Source organism: Semicossyphus pulcher, unplaced genomic scaffold (assembly GCF_022749685.1).
Source record: "Semicossyphus pulcher isolate SPU_LCO1_2020_fin unplaced genomic scaffold, fSemPul1.0.p SCAF_24, whole genome shotgun sequence".
NCBI lineage: Eukaryota > Metazoa > Chordata > Actinopteri > Labriformes > Labridae > Semicossyphus > Semicossyphus pulcher.
Genome location: NW_027211698.1, coordinates 3,185,899 through 3,201,931, shown reverse-complemented (window position 1 = coordinate 3,201,931; position 16,033 = coordinate 3,185,899). Strand labels below are relative to the sequence as shown.

The following is a 16,033-nucleotide window of genomic DNA, read 5'->3' as shown; positions in this document are numbered from 1 at the left end:
ATACTATACTATGACTTATTTTTCGACATGCTATACTATGACGTTTTTTTCGACATGCTATACTATGACTTATTATATGACATGCTATACTATATTACTATACTATGACTGATTTTATGACATGCTATACTCTGACTTTTTTTATGACAGTAACATTCCCCAGAATGGGCTAAGGGATGAGGGGAGTAACAATATATTCAAACCCAGGAAAAAGAAGGGAGGAACAAAGTATAAGCAAATTTAAAGGAATTTATTTACAAGTAAAGCAACATTTGAACAGTTGAGCATTTATCAAAAAACAAAACAGCTGATCTTTCAGTCAAAAGACTGCTAAACCCAAAATCACAACCCACAACAAAGAAACATGAAGGGCTCGAAGGAGCCCACAGAAGGGGTAAGCACAGGCACAATGACGTCTGACACACACGGCCGGATGGCCCACTGCCACTGGCTTTCTCCCCTCTGCTGCTCTTTATACTCCTGCCTTAATTGCTGAAGTTAACACAGGTGAGCTTAATCACCTGCTTTAGTGAGTGGAAGAGCTGCACCTGGAGAGCACACAGAAAAAGGGATACAAAGTACAAACAACACTACGGAATGTCACAATGGCATGCTATACTATGAGATGCTTAACAATAACTATTGTATGACATGCTATTGGGTTTACTGGTTTACTACAGAAGCAGGCATACTTAGACTGTCTTAACAGTCATGACTTTTTGTGTTCATTCCAGGCTCTGCTTCAGACCCACGATGTTGTGGCTCACGAGGTTTACAGCGACGAGGCACTGAGGGTGACACCCCCGCCCACCTCACCTTACCTGAACGGAGACTCCCCAGACAGCACCAACGGAGACATGGACCTGGAGAACGTCACCAGGGTTCGCCTTGTCCAGTTTCAGAAGAACACTGATGAGCCCATGGTGTGTAGAAACAACCACTGTGTATTCTAGAGATTTTTGAGCAGCAGAAAGTATTGGCATTTATTTGACACAGCATGACAGCTTGGTTCTCAAAAGAGGAAAAATACACATACAGACTTCAGTAGTCCTATACACAGGAGGAAATGACATTTTTCTAGACATTGGTATAACCAACGAAAGAACAAAAAGCATTATGTGTTTGGAGACAGATGGACAACAGTCTCCAGCTGAAACAGTACACCTGTAGTTGGTGTCCATCCAAGAAATCCTGGTACACAGCCAAGCTGAGACCAGCCTGACCCAGCTTGCGGGTCACCAATCTTCCACTTGTCAAACTCAAGTAGCTGGAAGCGGCAGGAAAGTTAATCCTGACAGTCCCTGGAAAAGGAGTAGAAATTTACCATCTGTTTGTGCCTTCAGGTCAATCTACAAACCCAGACGTGACAGGGTTAATACAATCTTAAGCAAATATTTGCAAAATATCTCTGGTACAAACTAGCACATGTAACCTGAAGCAACATTAGCTGTGGTTGTGGTCTGAACACAGCCTACCTGCTGTTATGATCTGTTATCCCTCTGACTCTCTCTCTCTGTTTCAGGGCATTACTCTGAAAATGAATGAACTCAACCACTGTATCGTGGCTCGCATCATGCACGGTGGAATGATTCATCGACAAGGTATTCATCTTTTTGCCATACATGCATATTTATTATCTGCTCAGATTATAAAGTAGCTTGGTATAAGAGTAATCATTTGCAAGAAGTTCCCCTCGCTTATTGGACTTCTGGTAATTGAGTCAACAATGAAATGTAACTCTTCCTTACATTAGTTGGACTCCCCCCAGAGCCATCTCAAATAACCCCTGGGGTTTTTCCTGGCTCCGATGTTTCAACACCCAGGAGCCACGTTTGTAGCGTTTATTCATTCATTAATTCTCCGCTTCAGGGACTCTGCATGTAGGAGACGAGATCCGAGAGATTAATGGCATCAGCGTTGCCAATCAGACGGTGGAACAGCTCCAGAAGATGCTGGTAAGACGTTTGCACTGTGCAGGCTGCAGCTGTGTTACTGAGCTGACAGAGTCGTTGACACATGCGTCTTTTGTCCTCTTGTCCAAACAGAGGGAGATGAGGGGCAGCATCACCTTCAAGATTGTTCCCAGTTATCGTTCCCAGTCCATGTCCTGTGAGGTAAGGAAACAAAAACAAATACACTGTTAGGCAGCTACAGTAAACCAGGCTCGTTGGTGATTCCTATAGTTAGCTGAGGTTAGCAAGCCCGTAAACTAGTTCCTCTCCCTACTTGGACATGTGACCTACACTTCCCTGGGTGACTGAAAGCTTTCCTCACCGCCAGGCTCCCCCAGTTCACCCATTGGGTGCAGTTCCGTCGGTTCAGTTTGCCAGCCCGCTCTCCTTTGTAGTTCAGGTTTTAAAAGGTGTATAAGGAGTGTGTGTGTGTGTGTGTGTGTGTGTGTGTGTGGGGCAAAGTCCGCTTTCTCAGTCTTTGTTTTTTAAGAGATGTCTTGCCTTTGGGCTCCTTTTTTGTTCTCCGTCGACGTCAGTTCTGACCCTACCTAAACCTCACCTATGCATAGAATACCTTAATCAATAACCCTCTACAGCTTATCATAACACACACTTACATTTTCTCTTTCCTGTTGCAGAAAGAGTCACCAGATTTGTCCAGACAGTCGCCTGCAAACGGTCATGCTAGCGTCACCAGCTCCATCCTGGTATGTATCTGCTTCCTTTCTCACCCTGGTTAAATACGCTGTATTTTTTTATCATTATTACTATTCATAACTCTTATTTGTACAAATACGTCTGTCATGCCAAACAGGACCTGCCATCGACGATCCAGCCAAAAGGCCGCCTGGTAAGATTTCCCTATTCTCTACTTCACGTCTGCACTCTTCCAGTTAGATTATCTGCTCCTTTCTTTTGCCTTACTTTCCACTACTACTACCACTATGATAAACTAACACTCGTCACAACAAGTCCATTTCTGCATGTACGTACTGATGTGTATGTTCTGTCACAAGTTCTTCCATTTGCATCATGTCTTTTTCTGTTATATCAAGTATACTGACCAATGTCAGGCCTCAACTCTAGTCTGGCCTCTGCAGAACATTGGAAAGGATTCCTACACATCGTAGCATTGAGAAGAAATGAGAAGTCTAGAAAATTAGAGATGTCATGTTAGGAACCCTGATTTGTCTCAACTTTTTGTCTGTGTCATGAAGTCTTACATGCCCTGAGATCACACATACACACACATAAGTGCAGTACAAACCTGGTAATATAATAAGTCAACATCCCATAGTGGGTCCCTCATCACACCTTCTTTGTTTAAACCCCCCCAACGTTTTCTACTGCATGATATATGTGTAAGTGTGTGTGTGATGCTCTCAACCCCATAGATCTCCAGACCTGCTATCAAGGACAAATTGTCCATCAAGGTAAGAAGTCTCTAAGTGGACCCTTGGTAGAAGTAGATCCCAGCTGCTCCCACCCCCCATTGCAAAGTGTGGTTCCTCCTCATAGTGGTGTCTAGATCCCATGCTAGCTCCAGGCTTAGTCTTCATACCTGATTTGCCAGAGGACATAAAAAGGCAACACAAAAAAAATGTGGATTAAACAGAAACGGCCGCAGGCAGAGAAGTGGTGAAGCGCTTTGTTCGATCGTTGTCGTCTTGCTGTGTCTGTGCCCTTTCCTGCTTTGGCTTATACGCTCCCTCTGCTGTCTATTATCTCTAAGTGGCGTGCATTAGCGCGAATTAAGCAGCCAGTCTCCTGTCATACGGGCAAGCGCTGCCCAGCATATTCTTTCCCACATATTCTCCTCTATTTGTAACACTATTTCCACACTGTGAGCACCTAACATGTTGCTTTTGTGTCACTGTCCTGCTCTTACAGATATACGTACGTGCTCAGTTTGAGTATGACCCGTCCAAAGACGACCTCATCCCGTGCAAGGAGGCCGGTATTCGCTTCAGGGTGGGCGACATCATTCAGATCATCTCCAAGGACGACCACAACTGGTGGCAGGGAAAGCTGGAGAACACAAAGAACGGCACAGCGGGTCTGATCCCCTCACCTGAGCTGCAGGAGTGGTGAGAAACAAACAACAAAACTTTTCATCTGTGATATATATATGCATTCACTCACCTAAAGATTAGTCCGTAGTATTTAATGGGAGTAATATTTTAAGTTAAAGGTGTATTTAAGCTTTTGCATAGATGAGCTTGTGTTACCAATGCACCATGGGAGTTCAGGAGTAGCTTCAAAGGCCTCACTGACAAGCCTGTGTGTTTGTTTCAGGCGCGTGGCGTGTATAGCGATGGAGAAGACCAAACAGGAACAACAGGCCAGCTGCACCTGGTTTGGCAAGAAGAAGAAACAGTATAAAGACAAGTACCTGGCCAAGCACAACGCAGGTAAGCCAACAACATTTAAGCATACAAATGGTGCGACAGAGCTAAGCTAATTTCAATGCCTGTCATTTGATAACACTATTGCTAAACAGTTTCACTACTAGATAATCCATGTACATTGTTGCACCTTTGTACTGTCAGGTTTGTGTACTGCTGCACGCCTGTTTCCCTCTGACAGACCTTTCCTACTACTGTGTCAATTTTGCCTTTATTTTTCAGTAACTAACACTGTTGCAATTAACAGCTTTTGATGTTTACAATTTTTGTTATGGTGTTTTTTTACTTTAATTTGTCTTCTTTTCTGGTGTCTGTTATTAACCCTTCCGCTCCAACCCTTTGTCCATATTTCATGCTGTCTCTTACCCAATGACATGGCTGCATGTAAGTAACTCCAGACAGCTGGCGTCCAGCTTCTGTGTTATCCTTCCTCCTCTTACTGCTTTGATTCCCTGTTCCTAATGTGTCCTTGAATTTTGAGTGATAGCTGCTTTGTTTAGTTTCCTATTAACGATGTAATTCTAATTGATTAGATGCTAGTCAGCTTAGCTTGTTGTGTTTATCTTCTTTACCAAGGTTGGTGCAAATGAGAGCATTTTAATGCTCTTCTCAAGGTATTTGACCTTCATCAGGTCGGCTCTGTGCTCGTTTGAAAAAGCATTGGTGTATATTATTGCATCATTTCAATAACTCATTGTTAAATGGCCTTGTGATTGAGAATTCTAAGCCTTATCTAAGCCACAGGTACAAAACATTGGAGTTGGTATTAAAGATAATCTCATTTGCACTGACATTGCTTTTGAATTAATTTATTGAGATGTGTTTTCTGCAATATGTACACTTAGGTAAAGCTTACTTAAAGTAATAGTGTAATACACCTGCATTCACATTATGCATATATACACATATTTAAAACTCAAAGTAACTCAGATTGTCTCATTATTTTTATAACACATTTGTTTTAAATATTTGCATCCAATCCCTGAACTCAACATGTCATCCCTTTACAGATTATACTAACCTAATGCCTCTCGTGTGCTCTGCAGTGTTTGATCAACTAGATCTGGTGACATATGAAGAAGTGGTCAAACTGCCATCGTTCAAGAGGAAAACTCTGGTTCTGCTTGGTGAGTGAGATAGAAAATGTTCATTTGTTTTTGCAGTGAATACCCACCTTGTTCTCATTGGCTCGAACCATCTGCGTCGCTTCCGTCCTCCTCCGCAGAAGCAGTTTGCAGGAACTCTGTTAAATATGCAAGTTACCTACAATGAAGAAAGAAAGGAAATCAAAGCTTAGTTTTACTTGTAAAAATAAAGTTTCACAGGCCAGGAGTTTGATCAAGTTGTTATAGGGTTTTTATTTAAATGATTTCAGTGGAAGCCACTGACAAGAGCTTGTTTTTAACACTGATGCTTAGATTGTTATCAGAAGTATCATTGGAGAAATGATCCCTGCAGTCACACATTTATTGATGAGGTAAGACGTCATATCACTCTCAAAGCCTCCCGACTCCATTGACAATAGTTTTTTTTTACCTCTCATAACACGGGCGTTACTGGTCTTTCACTGCCTTGACCAGTGAGCAACTCATGTTTTCTTCGAGGTCAAATTATTGTTATTGTCAATGAGTCTTTAAAGAGAGGATTTTAGCCAACGACTGGTCCTGCTTACCAACACCCAGCTCTGGATTATGTTATTTTAACCAATGGGCCATCTCTGTAGGGATCCTTTCTGCAATGATAATAGATACCTCTAATAACCATCTGAGCCTGTCAGTGGCAGTAACAAGCCCTTTTCAGTGGCCATACTTTCCCTTAAAGTTTACATTGCAATAACAACCAAGCTCATTGCTGCTGACTGAAACAAGCAACTGGAGCATCTCAAAATTGGAGTTGAATACTCACCTTGTACTCATTGGCTCTAACAATCTGCTTCCCTTCCATCCTCCTACAGTGAGGCAGTTTCCAGCAACTCTGTTCAATATGTAGGGGGAGAAAGGAAATCCAAACTTAGTTTTACTTGTAAAAAATAAAGTTTTTGCACCACAAAATTTCTATCCTATTTCTGGTTCTCTGTTGATACCAGTTTGTGCAAGTACTTAAAGCAAGCACTTCAGCATTGCTTGTGCTGTTGGTTGTGTTTCAGAGGTTGTACATGATCATTCCACTTAAGAAGCAATTAGGCTTTCATGCTGGTAGGATGGTGATAAAATTATCTCATTACATTTTTGATTGAGAATGATGAAGTCACTTAAATTATCATAACAGCTACTAAGCTTGCATGTAGGTGTAGCCAGGACTTTAAGTAACAAAAAACAATTCCTACAACCTCTGTGAGAAGGTGAATCCGTCCAACCACAACTTGGACCTGATTTTCTAACTCCTACAACTTTTACTTCACCTCTAATTTTTTACAAGCAAAATACTGACAGAGGCCAGGGCTAACAGCTAGCATGAACACGGAAGATAACCTCTACTCCACATCTGAAGCCACAAATGACACGCTTCATTATCGAATGATTCATTCAGCACTAACCCCTCACACCAAGTTCACCTGTGAACAGGGATAGTAGGCAGTCATTCCTAGAGACCTGTGTTCATGTGGAGTCTGACTGAAGCACAAACACTATAATACACAACTTAAAAAAACCCAAGGAGTTCACCTTATTACTGAGTAGGACAAAGAGCATACCATTCACCATATTTACAAGGCAGCCATCATTTCACTGACCCGTTATAAGAAGCTAAACATCAAACAGTAACAGAATATAGAAACCAACAGCTAACAAGCTTGCATGTAAACAGACAACAATTCCTACAACCTCTGTGACCAACCACAACTTGGACCTGATTTTCCAGCTCAAGCATCTACTGGCGCAATTCCAAATCACGTGGCAACTATGAGTCATTCAGACCTCAAAATATGTACAAAACATAAATAAATACTGGCATTTCTGCTGGTACTACACAACCAGCTGTGGTTAAAAATCACTGCTGACTCATGAACCAGTAAGAGTGAATACACAATGGAGACAGACAACGTCAGGGAGCACCAGAACAAAAGCCTCCACAGCATGATTAGTCAGGGTGAGGCAGGAGAAAGATCAAAGACCATTCTTAAACAGAGACAGGCTTCTTTTAATATTAACTGGCAGTACAGAACATTATCAGAAAGTCATGGTTTGTCTACCCAGTAACACGTCTCTGCTGTCTCTTTGTTTCAGGTGCACATGGAGTTGGCAGGAGGCACATCAAGAACACACTCATTACCAAACATCCTGACCGCTTCGCCTACCCCATCCCTCGTAAGGAGACGCACACTAACAAAACAATTACACAAACCCTGTCGTCCCTGATTGTATATCTATATTCTTCTTCCTAACTGTTCATCCATCCATCTTTGCCACTCAGACACGACTCGGCCTCCAAAGAAGGACGAGGAGAACGGGAAGAACTACTACTTTGTGTCACATGACCAGATGATGCAGGACATCAGCAACAACGACTACCTGGAGTACGGCAGCCACGAGGACGCCATGTACGGAACCAGGCTGGAGACTATCAGGCAGATCCATGGGCAGGGCATGATCTCCATCCTGGATGTTGAACCACAGGTAATACAGGATGTATGTGATTTTAAAATAACCTCCTTTGACTCACTAATGCACCTTAATATTGACACAACAAGTTGTTTGGATCTTGTTATGTTTTACAACTCTTAGACCTGAAGATAATGGCAACACAGCATCAGTAACAAATTACACAAGTCACTGAAAACACATTTATAATGTTTGAGAAATACTCTGAACCTGACATTGGTAAAGATTTCACAACTGAGGCCTGAGTAATCACGATAGGGAGCCTTTACCCTGAGCTCCGAGAGAGTTTCCTCAGTTGTCTGGAAGTGGTTCAGTTTTGCAGCATTGAAACTCAAGCACACTACTGTCTGATGTAAAGTTAAAAGTAGGAGAAGTGTGTGGCACTGCGAGTGCCACAAAACAGCAGCAGCTCAAAAAACAGCTGCCTAAAAGCAGATAACATATTGTCTGGTTTTCCCAATTTTAAATGTTCCCATTTTATCCCATTTGGAAAAAAGGGAAGCTGGGGAAAGACAGTACATACGAGGTGGCATGTCACAGCCAAATATATGGTTACAGTAGACAGGATTATATTTTATAATACACACAAGAACCACACGCCTGCTAGCATATTATCTTACATTGTTCTAACCCAATACAACAATATGACACTCTCATAAGCCTATTGCATGGACTTTAACCACTAGAATACATCGTTAATCAAGTGTGCTGTGTAAATTACTGGATTTCATTATTAGGCCATATTGCCATAACCTTTGCCTTCACTGATATTATTTCTGTTCAAGTCACTGCATTCAGCAGGGCTATCATGTACCAGAAGCCAATTGACCCAGCGCTGCAGCATTAATGCCTCATTTTCAATATTTGTTCTTTGAGCAGTAATAACTATCAAATTAAAATACCAATCTGTCTCTCTCATCAGGCACTAAAGATCCTCAGGACAGCCGAGTTTGCTCCTTACGTTGTCTTCATCGCAGCTCCCACCATCACCCCTGGAATGACTGAGGTACAGTACCAAACACTCTTGCTTCCTCTCATCCAACATTGCTTTATTTGCACGCACTAACTCTCACTCTAATGCGGTTACACTGCTATTTTTGTCTGAATTCAGATGAATTCAAACAGTGTGAAAACTACATTAATTTCTGTCATCCTTTCTGCTTTGCACACTGTGTCTCTAACTGCACGCTCCCTGCACGCTTTAAGCATGTTTGTATTTTCTTTGGCATGCTTATTTTCATTTGCACTCAAGGTTCCAAAGTGGTGCAGGAAACTGCCTGTAAGTACTGCTTAAATGTTTTGTTTGAAGTTGTAGACGGGCATGTCTGGCCTCAGTGTTTGTGTAGCTCGAGTAGTCGTCTAGCTTTGTCCACTCTTATTCCCCTTGATTTCCTCTAAATCCTCTTATCCCTCAAATAATCCCCTAAATTGTGTGCACGCTCTGTGGTGCATCTTCATTTTTGGTGCAACTTCATGCCCATCCCTACCCCTCAATTACTTGTTTTCCTCTCCTCCGTGTAGCCTGGGTGAATTAGGGAAAAGATTTTTTGGGGTTTGCTTATAGATTATAGTTTGTTTGACCCACAAACTTGAAGCCTGCATTGGTGGTCTTAAAGTATGACCACAAATGGAGCCTTGGAGACCAATAACTGAACTCCCTCTCTCTCTTTCCCCAGGACGACTCTCTCCAGCGGCTCCAGAAGGAATCAGAGATGCTACAGCGGACCTACGCTCACTACTTTGACCAGACCATCATCAACAATGAGATCGACGACACCATCCGACTCCTGGAGGAGGCCGTGGACCTGGTGTCCACCACTGCCCAGTGGGTCCCCGTCTCCTGGGTCTACTGACACACACTCAACGGCAACGGGCTCATCAACCTGAACGACCATCATCATCTCTGATCCAACACGGATGCTAAACTTTGGTCAAATCCCCTCGAATCACGTCTCTCATCAGAATCATACATTTCTGTAGATAAACTGTTGTGGAAAAAGAGGGAAATGAAGAAACTAAAGACTCTGACGCCTCACTACAGAGACTTCATCCTGCCCCCGCCCCCTTTTTCTCAACAGCCTCAAAGGCATATTGTTGTGTACATATATACATATATATATAAATGATAAAAAACTACGTGAATATGGTTCTGTCTCTACATAGTTGACGGGTGGGGAGCGGAGGGGCAGTGTGGTAGATATTTTGTACTTTTCTTTTGTAATCGATGGATGGGTGGTAATACTGGAAAGGCAATAGCGAGCATGACCATAAAGCAGTCTTAATGTGGGTGCCTGTGTGTGTGTTGACCTTTTAAGGCACTTCTTGTGGTACTGTGTCCTCCTCTCCGACATCCCCCTAATCTCCTCGGCCCCTGTGACAAACAGGCCGGACTTTGAAGCACATTAGAAGCTGCTATAGTGGCAACAAGTAACTCCCTCAGCGACAAATGCAAGTTTGAGAGAAGCAAAAAGCACAGAAACTTGGCAGTTTCTTTCTCCCTCACCCCTCCCAGCCCTCTATTTATTTCACTGGCCCTCTGTGCCTGTCAGTCTGTTGAAGGAGCACACTGCATCCCTCTACGCTGTCTTTCATGTGTTGCTGTAGCCCGTTGTACCATGCTTCCCTTCCCATCTCTGATGTTTACATTGGTTTGCACAAAATGGACAATGAAGAAGACGTACTGCAGCTCGTCATCTCACCGTTTTTACTTTCTCTCACACGCGCTCTCTGGCTGTGCTCACTCCTTACCCTTCGTACATGAAATGCTAATCAGTGGACCTGGACTATCGTTCTTGTGGGCATGATCAGATAGGAAAAAGCAACCTGCATCGACCACTAAACATGGCTCCTGAGCTGAAGACAAAAAAACGGAAAGGAGAAACATAAACTGCCTTAGCAGAGCCTCGGGGATGAAGTCGGTAACACCTATGCACACCCCTGGTTTCTGCCAGGCAGGCCGCCACGACAACCACTTTCTTCTTTCCTCACACTCAGAGAAGTGAGCCATGCTTATTAAAAATCAAGTGTTCATAGGAATGTCTGTGTGGGAGGGGAGGGCCTCATGTAGGTGGGATAAATCCAAACTTAGAGCCACCGTTTTGGAACTGTTAACTGTTGTCTTTAAAAATATAAAAGGAGTATTCTTGTTTTGAGGGAGAGAAAAATAACTCTAAATTTTGTGTGTAAATGTTTCAATGGTGCGTACGTCATACGAGTGAATTACCAAGAGCCAGTGTATATTAATCCTTAAAAGAAGCTCGGTATGTGACATAACCTCTTCATGCTTCACCAGAAGTGGTGTGACGCTGCCCCACCTGCAGGAGCTCAGTATACAGGAGCAGCAGTTTAAAGGGTCTTAAATAAAAAAAGTCCAGCTGTGCGGTGGAGCGGCTGATGTCCCACTTTAGGTGAAGTGTTTTCATTTCAAGTCCTGTGTAAATTACCTCTGCAAATGACAAAAGCAGCTCTTCTGTATGAAATGTTGTTCTTTTTTGTTATTTCATTTTTAAAAAAATATATTTCCTTTTACGTGTTTAAAGTACACTGCCTTCCTGCTTCTTTTCTGATGTGTGTGTGTGAGAGAGGAACTGGGGATCTACACCGACTACAGCAAAGAGTCTCAAAGTTAGCCAATGCTAGTTGCGATTCCTGGCCATAAATAGGGGTGGCAGTGAGGCCAAAAAGTGTGTCATGAGTCATTTGCAACCGACTTGTAGACTTATTTATTAATTGTGCATAAATTCTGTTTTTATGCAGGATGTAGAAGTCAAATGAGAATGAATTAATAGGATTGGTATAAGCAGATGTCAAGGAAATGTACATATTCACTGCTCTTTCAAATTAATCTTGCCTCTAGACTTAGACCAATGCGTAAAACTAGCAGCAGAAAATCACATGGTATTATGCCCACCTCCCGCGCAGCGTACGCGGCTGGTGGAGATAGCAGCGTTGAATAACATCGGAGCAGTTCTGTCCCGGCACACGTGTGTCAAAAATCCGCCTGTGTAGATTCCCCTTTCAGTTAACATGTTAGTATAGTTATTCCTTTGTATTTTACATACAGATTTAGAAACCAAACAGGGATTTAATTCAGTCTAACAAACTATTTCTGAACACTGTCTCAACGCTCTTTTGAAACGAGTAAAGATTTGTCTTTTGGATTTCCCGATGATCCGACTTTAATGAGAGACGCTCCCACAGACACGACTATGCAAATCTACTCTATATTCAATGTCATGCCCACAAGGAAAGCATAATGAAGGTCTATATAAAATCAAATCTACTCATAAATAACACATTGCATTGTTTGCTGTAGTCATAATTCTGCTTTCAACTCATTCAAAAACTCCTTGATATCCTCATGCATAGATAAAGCCTGGTTCAAACTGCTGCCAGGCCCTGCTTAAATAACATGCTCTCATAATGAACAGATTCCTGCCTGTATTGATTTGAAGCACAGTTTTCAAGGCGAGACAAGTGTCTGGTTATTAAAGAGGATTGCAAAGCCTCGGCGGAAACTGTTCAAGGTTTACAAGTTGGGTCCAACAAGGCCTGTTCATCTAAGGCGCCCTTGAGATTGAATATTAAAGAGTGTTTACATGCACATCGTAATGAAAAGGCGACGTAATAATATTCTGCTCTAATATGTGCCATCAAACAGAACATACATGTGTACATTACAATCTGTCAATGGTACTAAGAAACAAGTTCTCTCAGAGAGCTCAACATGTAAAGCAAACTTTCCAACATAAGCTACAAGGTCTTTTAAATAGAATTGTTAGCTATCGCAGCAGGGCTGTTCATCTTTAACTGGAAATTAAACAGACTCAGTTGTACCGATGCTGATGCCTCGAGATCACCTACATAACAAGCATGACCACAAGAAGAGTGACTGCTTTTCCAGTTAGCCATCTTCATACCCGTCATGCCGGTCACAGGGTAGGATTCAGACAAATCATTTTAAAGGGATAGTTATGAGGTACAGTATATAACTGTCAGCACGTCCCCCGTTAGGAGAAGCTGGCTGGAGTTCATACACAGAAGCTAAGCACCGCTGCAGACGGGGTCAGGAGTACCACGTACTTTAGCCACTTTAAAGAGCCCTAGTCACCGCTTCACCCTGGCGTCAGAGAGCCCTGTCCCTCTCACTGCCTTACTCCACATACAGCCCTGTATACCTATGCATGCAGCGCGCAATATCATAACAGCTGTTCAGGTTTGTGGCTTGTAAAAGAGACAACAAATTAAAGAAAATACAATATTATGGAAATTACGAAATCACATTCAAGGAGGATACTTTTATGAACCAGAGAACAAAGAGGAGGTACTTTTACAGATGAGACTGTCTGACAGAGAGACACGGGGAAACTTCTGTGGTTGTTTGGTGAGGTGTTTCATTAGTGCTAGCTTCCCTGACGGTTGGGTACAGTAGTGATATTTAACTTTAAATGATCGGTGCAGACTCGGAGCCGTCTCAGCAGAGCTAGCCATTTCTATCTAACACCATTATCACTCAACAGAACACGGTGTAATCTATGAGGTAACCAGGACACTGTTTGAACAGTCCAGGGGAAAAAAGACAAGCTGTCTGTTTTATTTATGAAATACATTGAAAGATGTGCCTGTGGACATGACTGTAAAACAACTGGCTTATCACGTAACAGTCATAGTGGCCTTGCTCCCATGGGAAGGTTAATAACTATAGCTTCATCAAGGATGCTGTTAGCTGTATGTTTCAAGCATGAACAGTCATGTTACTGAACGAAGTCTACAAAGTCTCCTCATTGTCATATAGCTGTTATTAACCTTACTTTAGCATATCAAAGCTGGCTCTTTCTTTGACACACTTCCCTAACCAGATCAAGATCTTCACACTAGTTGAACCTTTTGTCTACAGGGGGCATTCAAACAACCTAAACTGAAAGTTCCTCACAGCCACTTGAAAAGTTTAAACAGATTATTTCGCCTCCTAATATTTTTTTCATCTGTCAAACTTATATTTGATTCTCCTGGTTTGTTTTTCCTTCACTGCCTGTCTGGCTGTTTGTCAAAACGGAAAGAACAAAGACTACAAATATAAGTTTTTTAAAGAGACACTCTGGCTGCCCCTAAAAGTACGAGATTGTCCGAGTTCACAACAAGTTCGGAATAATGAACATCAAAGCGGCTGACTGAAGTTTGGTCATCAAGGACATGTTGAGTGTCTGCCTTCAGGCTACAGCTTCAATCCAATAAGTGATGTAAGAACCTGCGTGATATGAGCCGTGCAGGGGGGAGAAGTCTCAACAGGCTGGTTTAAACAGGACGCCACAGTCAGAAGGCAAAAACACAAGTCACACGCTCTGAGACCTACATGCTGCTCAATTAACTATCATCCAGTCAGTGCTGTACAGGAAAGATAAAAACCACAATATGAAGAAACAGAATGACAATATTCCCCCAGCAGTCCTGCAGCTAGCTCCAGCTGGTACAAGTAACTACCAGGCTCTGCAGTCAGGAGGCCGCAGGGAAGCAGAGAGGTGAAACCTTCATCTGAAGAGAGCTTACTCAATCTTTCACAAAACAGCAAAACATTTCTGGCTCTGTACTAAAATAAATGTGTCGAGTGATCCAAAATTATGCCAAGAGGATGGTAGCAAAGGCTGGTGGGGGCGTGCTGGCTCCATCATAGTCAGATCGTACTGTTACATTCGTATTTTGGAGTGGCTTGGACTCAAAAGCAAAACTCAGATAGACAACCTACTGTATGTTTATTTGTTCCAATAGTCCAGAAAATCGGGAGGCAGAAAAGATCCAAAAACAGTCAACAAAAATTAGCTTTAATTTCTTTAATCTCAGGTTAACAACAGTGACTTAAAACACGACAAAAACTATCAATCCGTCCATCCATCATCTAAAGCGTTTATGCAGTTCAGGGTCGCGGGGGGCTGGAGCCTATCCCAGCTGTCATTGGGCGAGACTGGTCACTGGTCAATCACAGGGCTGACACATAGAGACAACCTTTCACATTAACATTCACACCTACGGGCAATTTTAAAGTCACCAATGAACCTAATGAGCATGTCTTTGGACTGTGGGAGGAAGCCGGAGAACCCGGAGGGAACCCACACATGCAGGGTCCAAAATTAGCACCTGCCACTCGCCAAATGCAGGTAAAAATCTAATTTGGGGACTACAATAAATGAGGTCAGGGGCCAGGGGCGGGTGCTCCCATCACTACAAAACCAACTTTAAGTTGTTGACTAAGTTTTGTTTAGCAACGACTCTGCACGTCGCTGGCGTGAATAATTGTATCACAATCCTTTAATTGACCCTCCCTGACCACCATCGGCGCACACACGCTTCTGTTATTTAGCTTGCGTAGCAGGGCTCTAGTGCGTCAACAATGTGATAAGTATGAGTTGACACTTTCGCTGGTTGCACCGGCGCACCTGCAATGTAGCAGGTGTAACAGAGCCATCACTGTAACAGAACTACAGTACTGTCACTACGGGAGGAGAAGCTAAAGACCTGAAACACCTAGCAGGAGGCAGCAGAGGCAGTCGCTAACAGCTGAGCTACAGTATGGTCACTGTCTGAACGGAGGAGCTTGTAAATGACTGCCGGATGAGTGAGACAGAGAGAACTATGAGTGCTTGATCAGAGCTACTGCAAGTTTCATTGTGCAGTGATTCATGAGCTGCACTAATGAAGAGTTTATTTTGTTGCAGTGATGAAATAAGCACTCAAGAAACAGAGTAATATCAGAGTGTATTAATACTCCATTGCAATTAAAATTTTAACAAGAGTTAAAATAAAATATTCTTACAGTACCATAACTTAAGGTAGCCTGCTCACTGTGCAGGACGGCCTATTTCAGAATAATAGGTCAGTAAGTAAGTTGAGTACTAAAGTAAATGTATTAGTTTTTTTCTACCACTGTTTTTATGGCCAGTAAAAACATTTTTTGGCTTACCCGCCAACAGCAGGTAGATTGATAACTCCACACAGAAAGGCCACCCTACAGCCGAACCTTCTAGCTGTGATGAAACAGTGCTAACCACTGCACCGCCCTGCAGCCCACGACAAAAACTAGTCC

General features: G+C 42.6%; 1 protein-coding gene across 16 annotated transcripts in view; it reads left to right on the top strand.

The window, feature by feature from the left end:
- LOC138603295 (peripheral plasma membrane protein CASK-like) overlaps positions 1–11,497 on the top strand; it is a 59,577-nt gene extending 48,080 nt beyond the window's left edge. For 4 of the 16 annotated variants that reach the window (XM_069674978.1, XM_069674977.1, XM_069674976.1 and 1 more), the window contains exons 15-28: positions 735–923; positions 1,523–1,601; positions 1,870–1,955; positions 2,046–2,114; positions 2,591–2,659; positions 2,767–2,802; positions 3,347–3,385; positions 3,843–4,039; positions 4,248–4,363; positions 5,404–5,484; positions 7,582–7,662; positions 7,769–7,983; positions 8,879–8,962; positions 9,633–11,497. In XM_069674978.1, the coding sequence (XP_069531079.1) occupies positions 735–923; positions 1,523–1,601; positions 1,870–1,955; positions 2,046–2,114; positions 2,591–2,659; positions 2,767–2,802; positions 3,347–3,385; positions 3,843–4,039; positions 4,248–4,363; positions 5,404–5,484; positions 7,582–7,662; positions 7,769–7,983; positions 8,879–8,962; positions 9,633–9,809 (1,518 nt within the window). In that variant the 3' untranslated portion in view covers positions 9,810–11,497. The remainder of the gene's footprint in view (positions 1–734; positions 924–1,522; positions 1,602–1,869; positions 1,956–2,045; positions 2,115–2,590; positions 2,660–2,766; positions 2,803–3,346; positions 3,386–3,842; positions 4,040–4,247; positions 4,364–5,403; positions 5,485–7,581; positions 7,663–7,768; positions 7,984–8,878; positions 8,963–9,632) is intronic. The other 12 variants (XM_069674990.1, XM_069674985.1, XM_069674987.1 and 9 more) reach the window with 6 other exon arrangements.
- Positions 11,498–16,033: the final 4,536 nt, after the last annotated feature.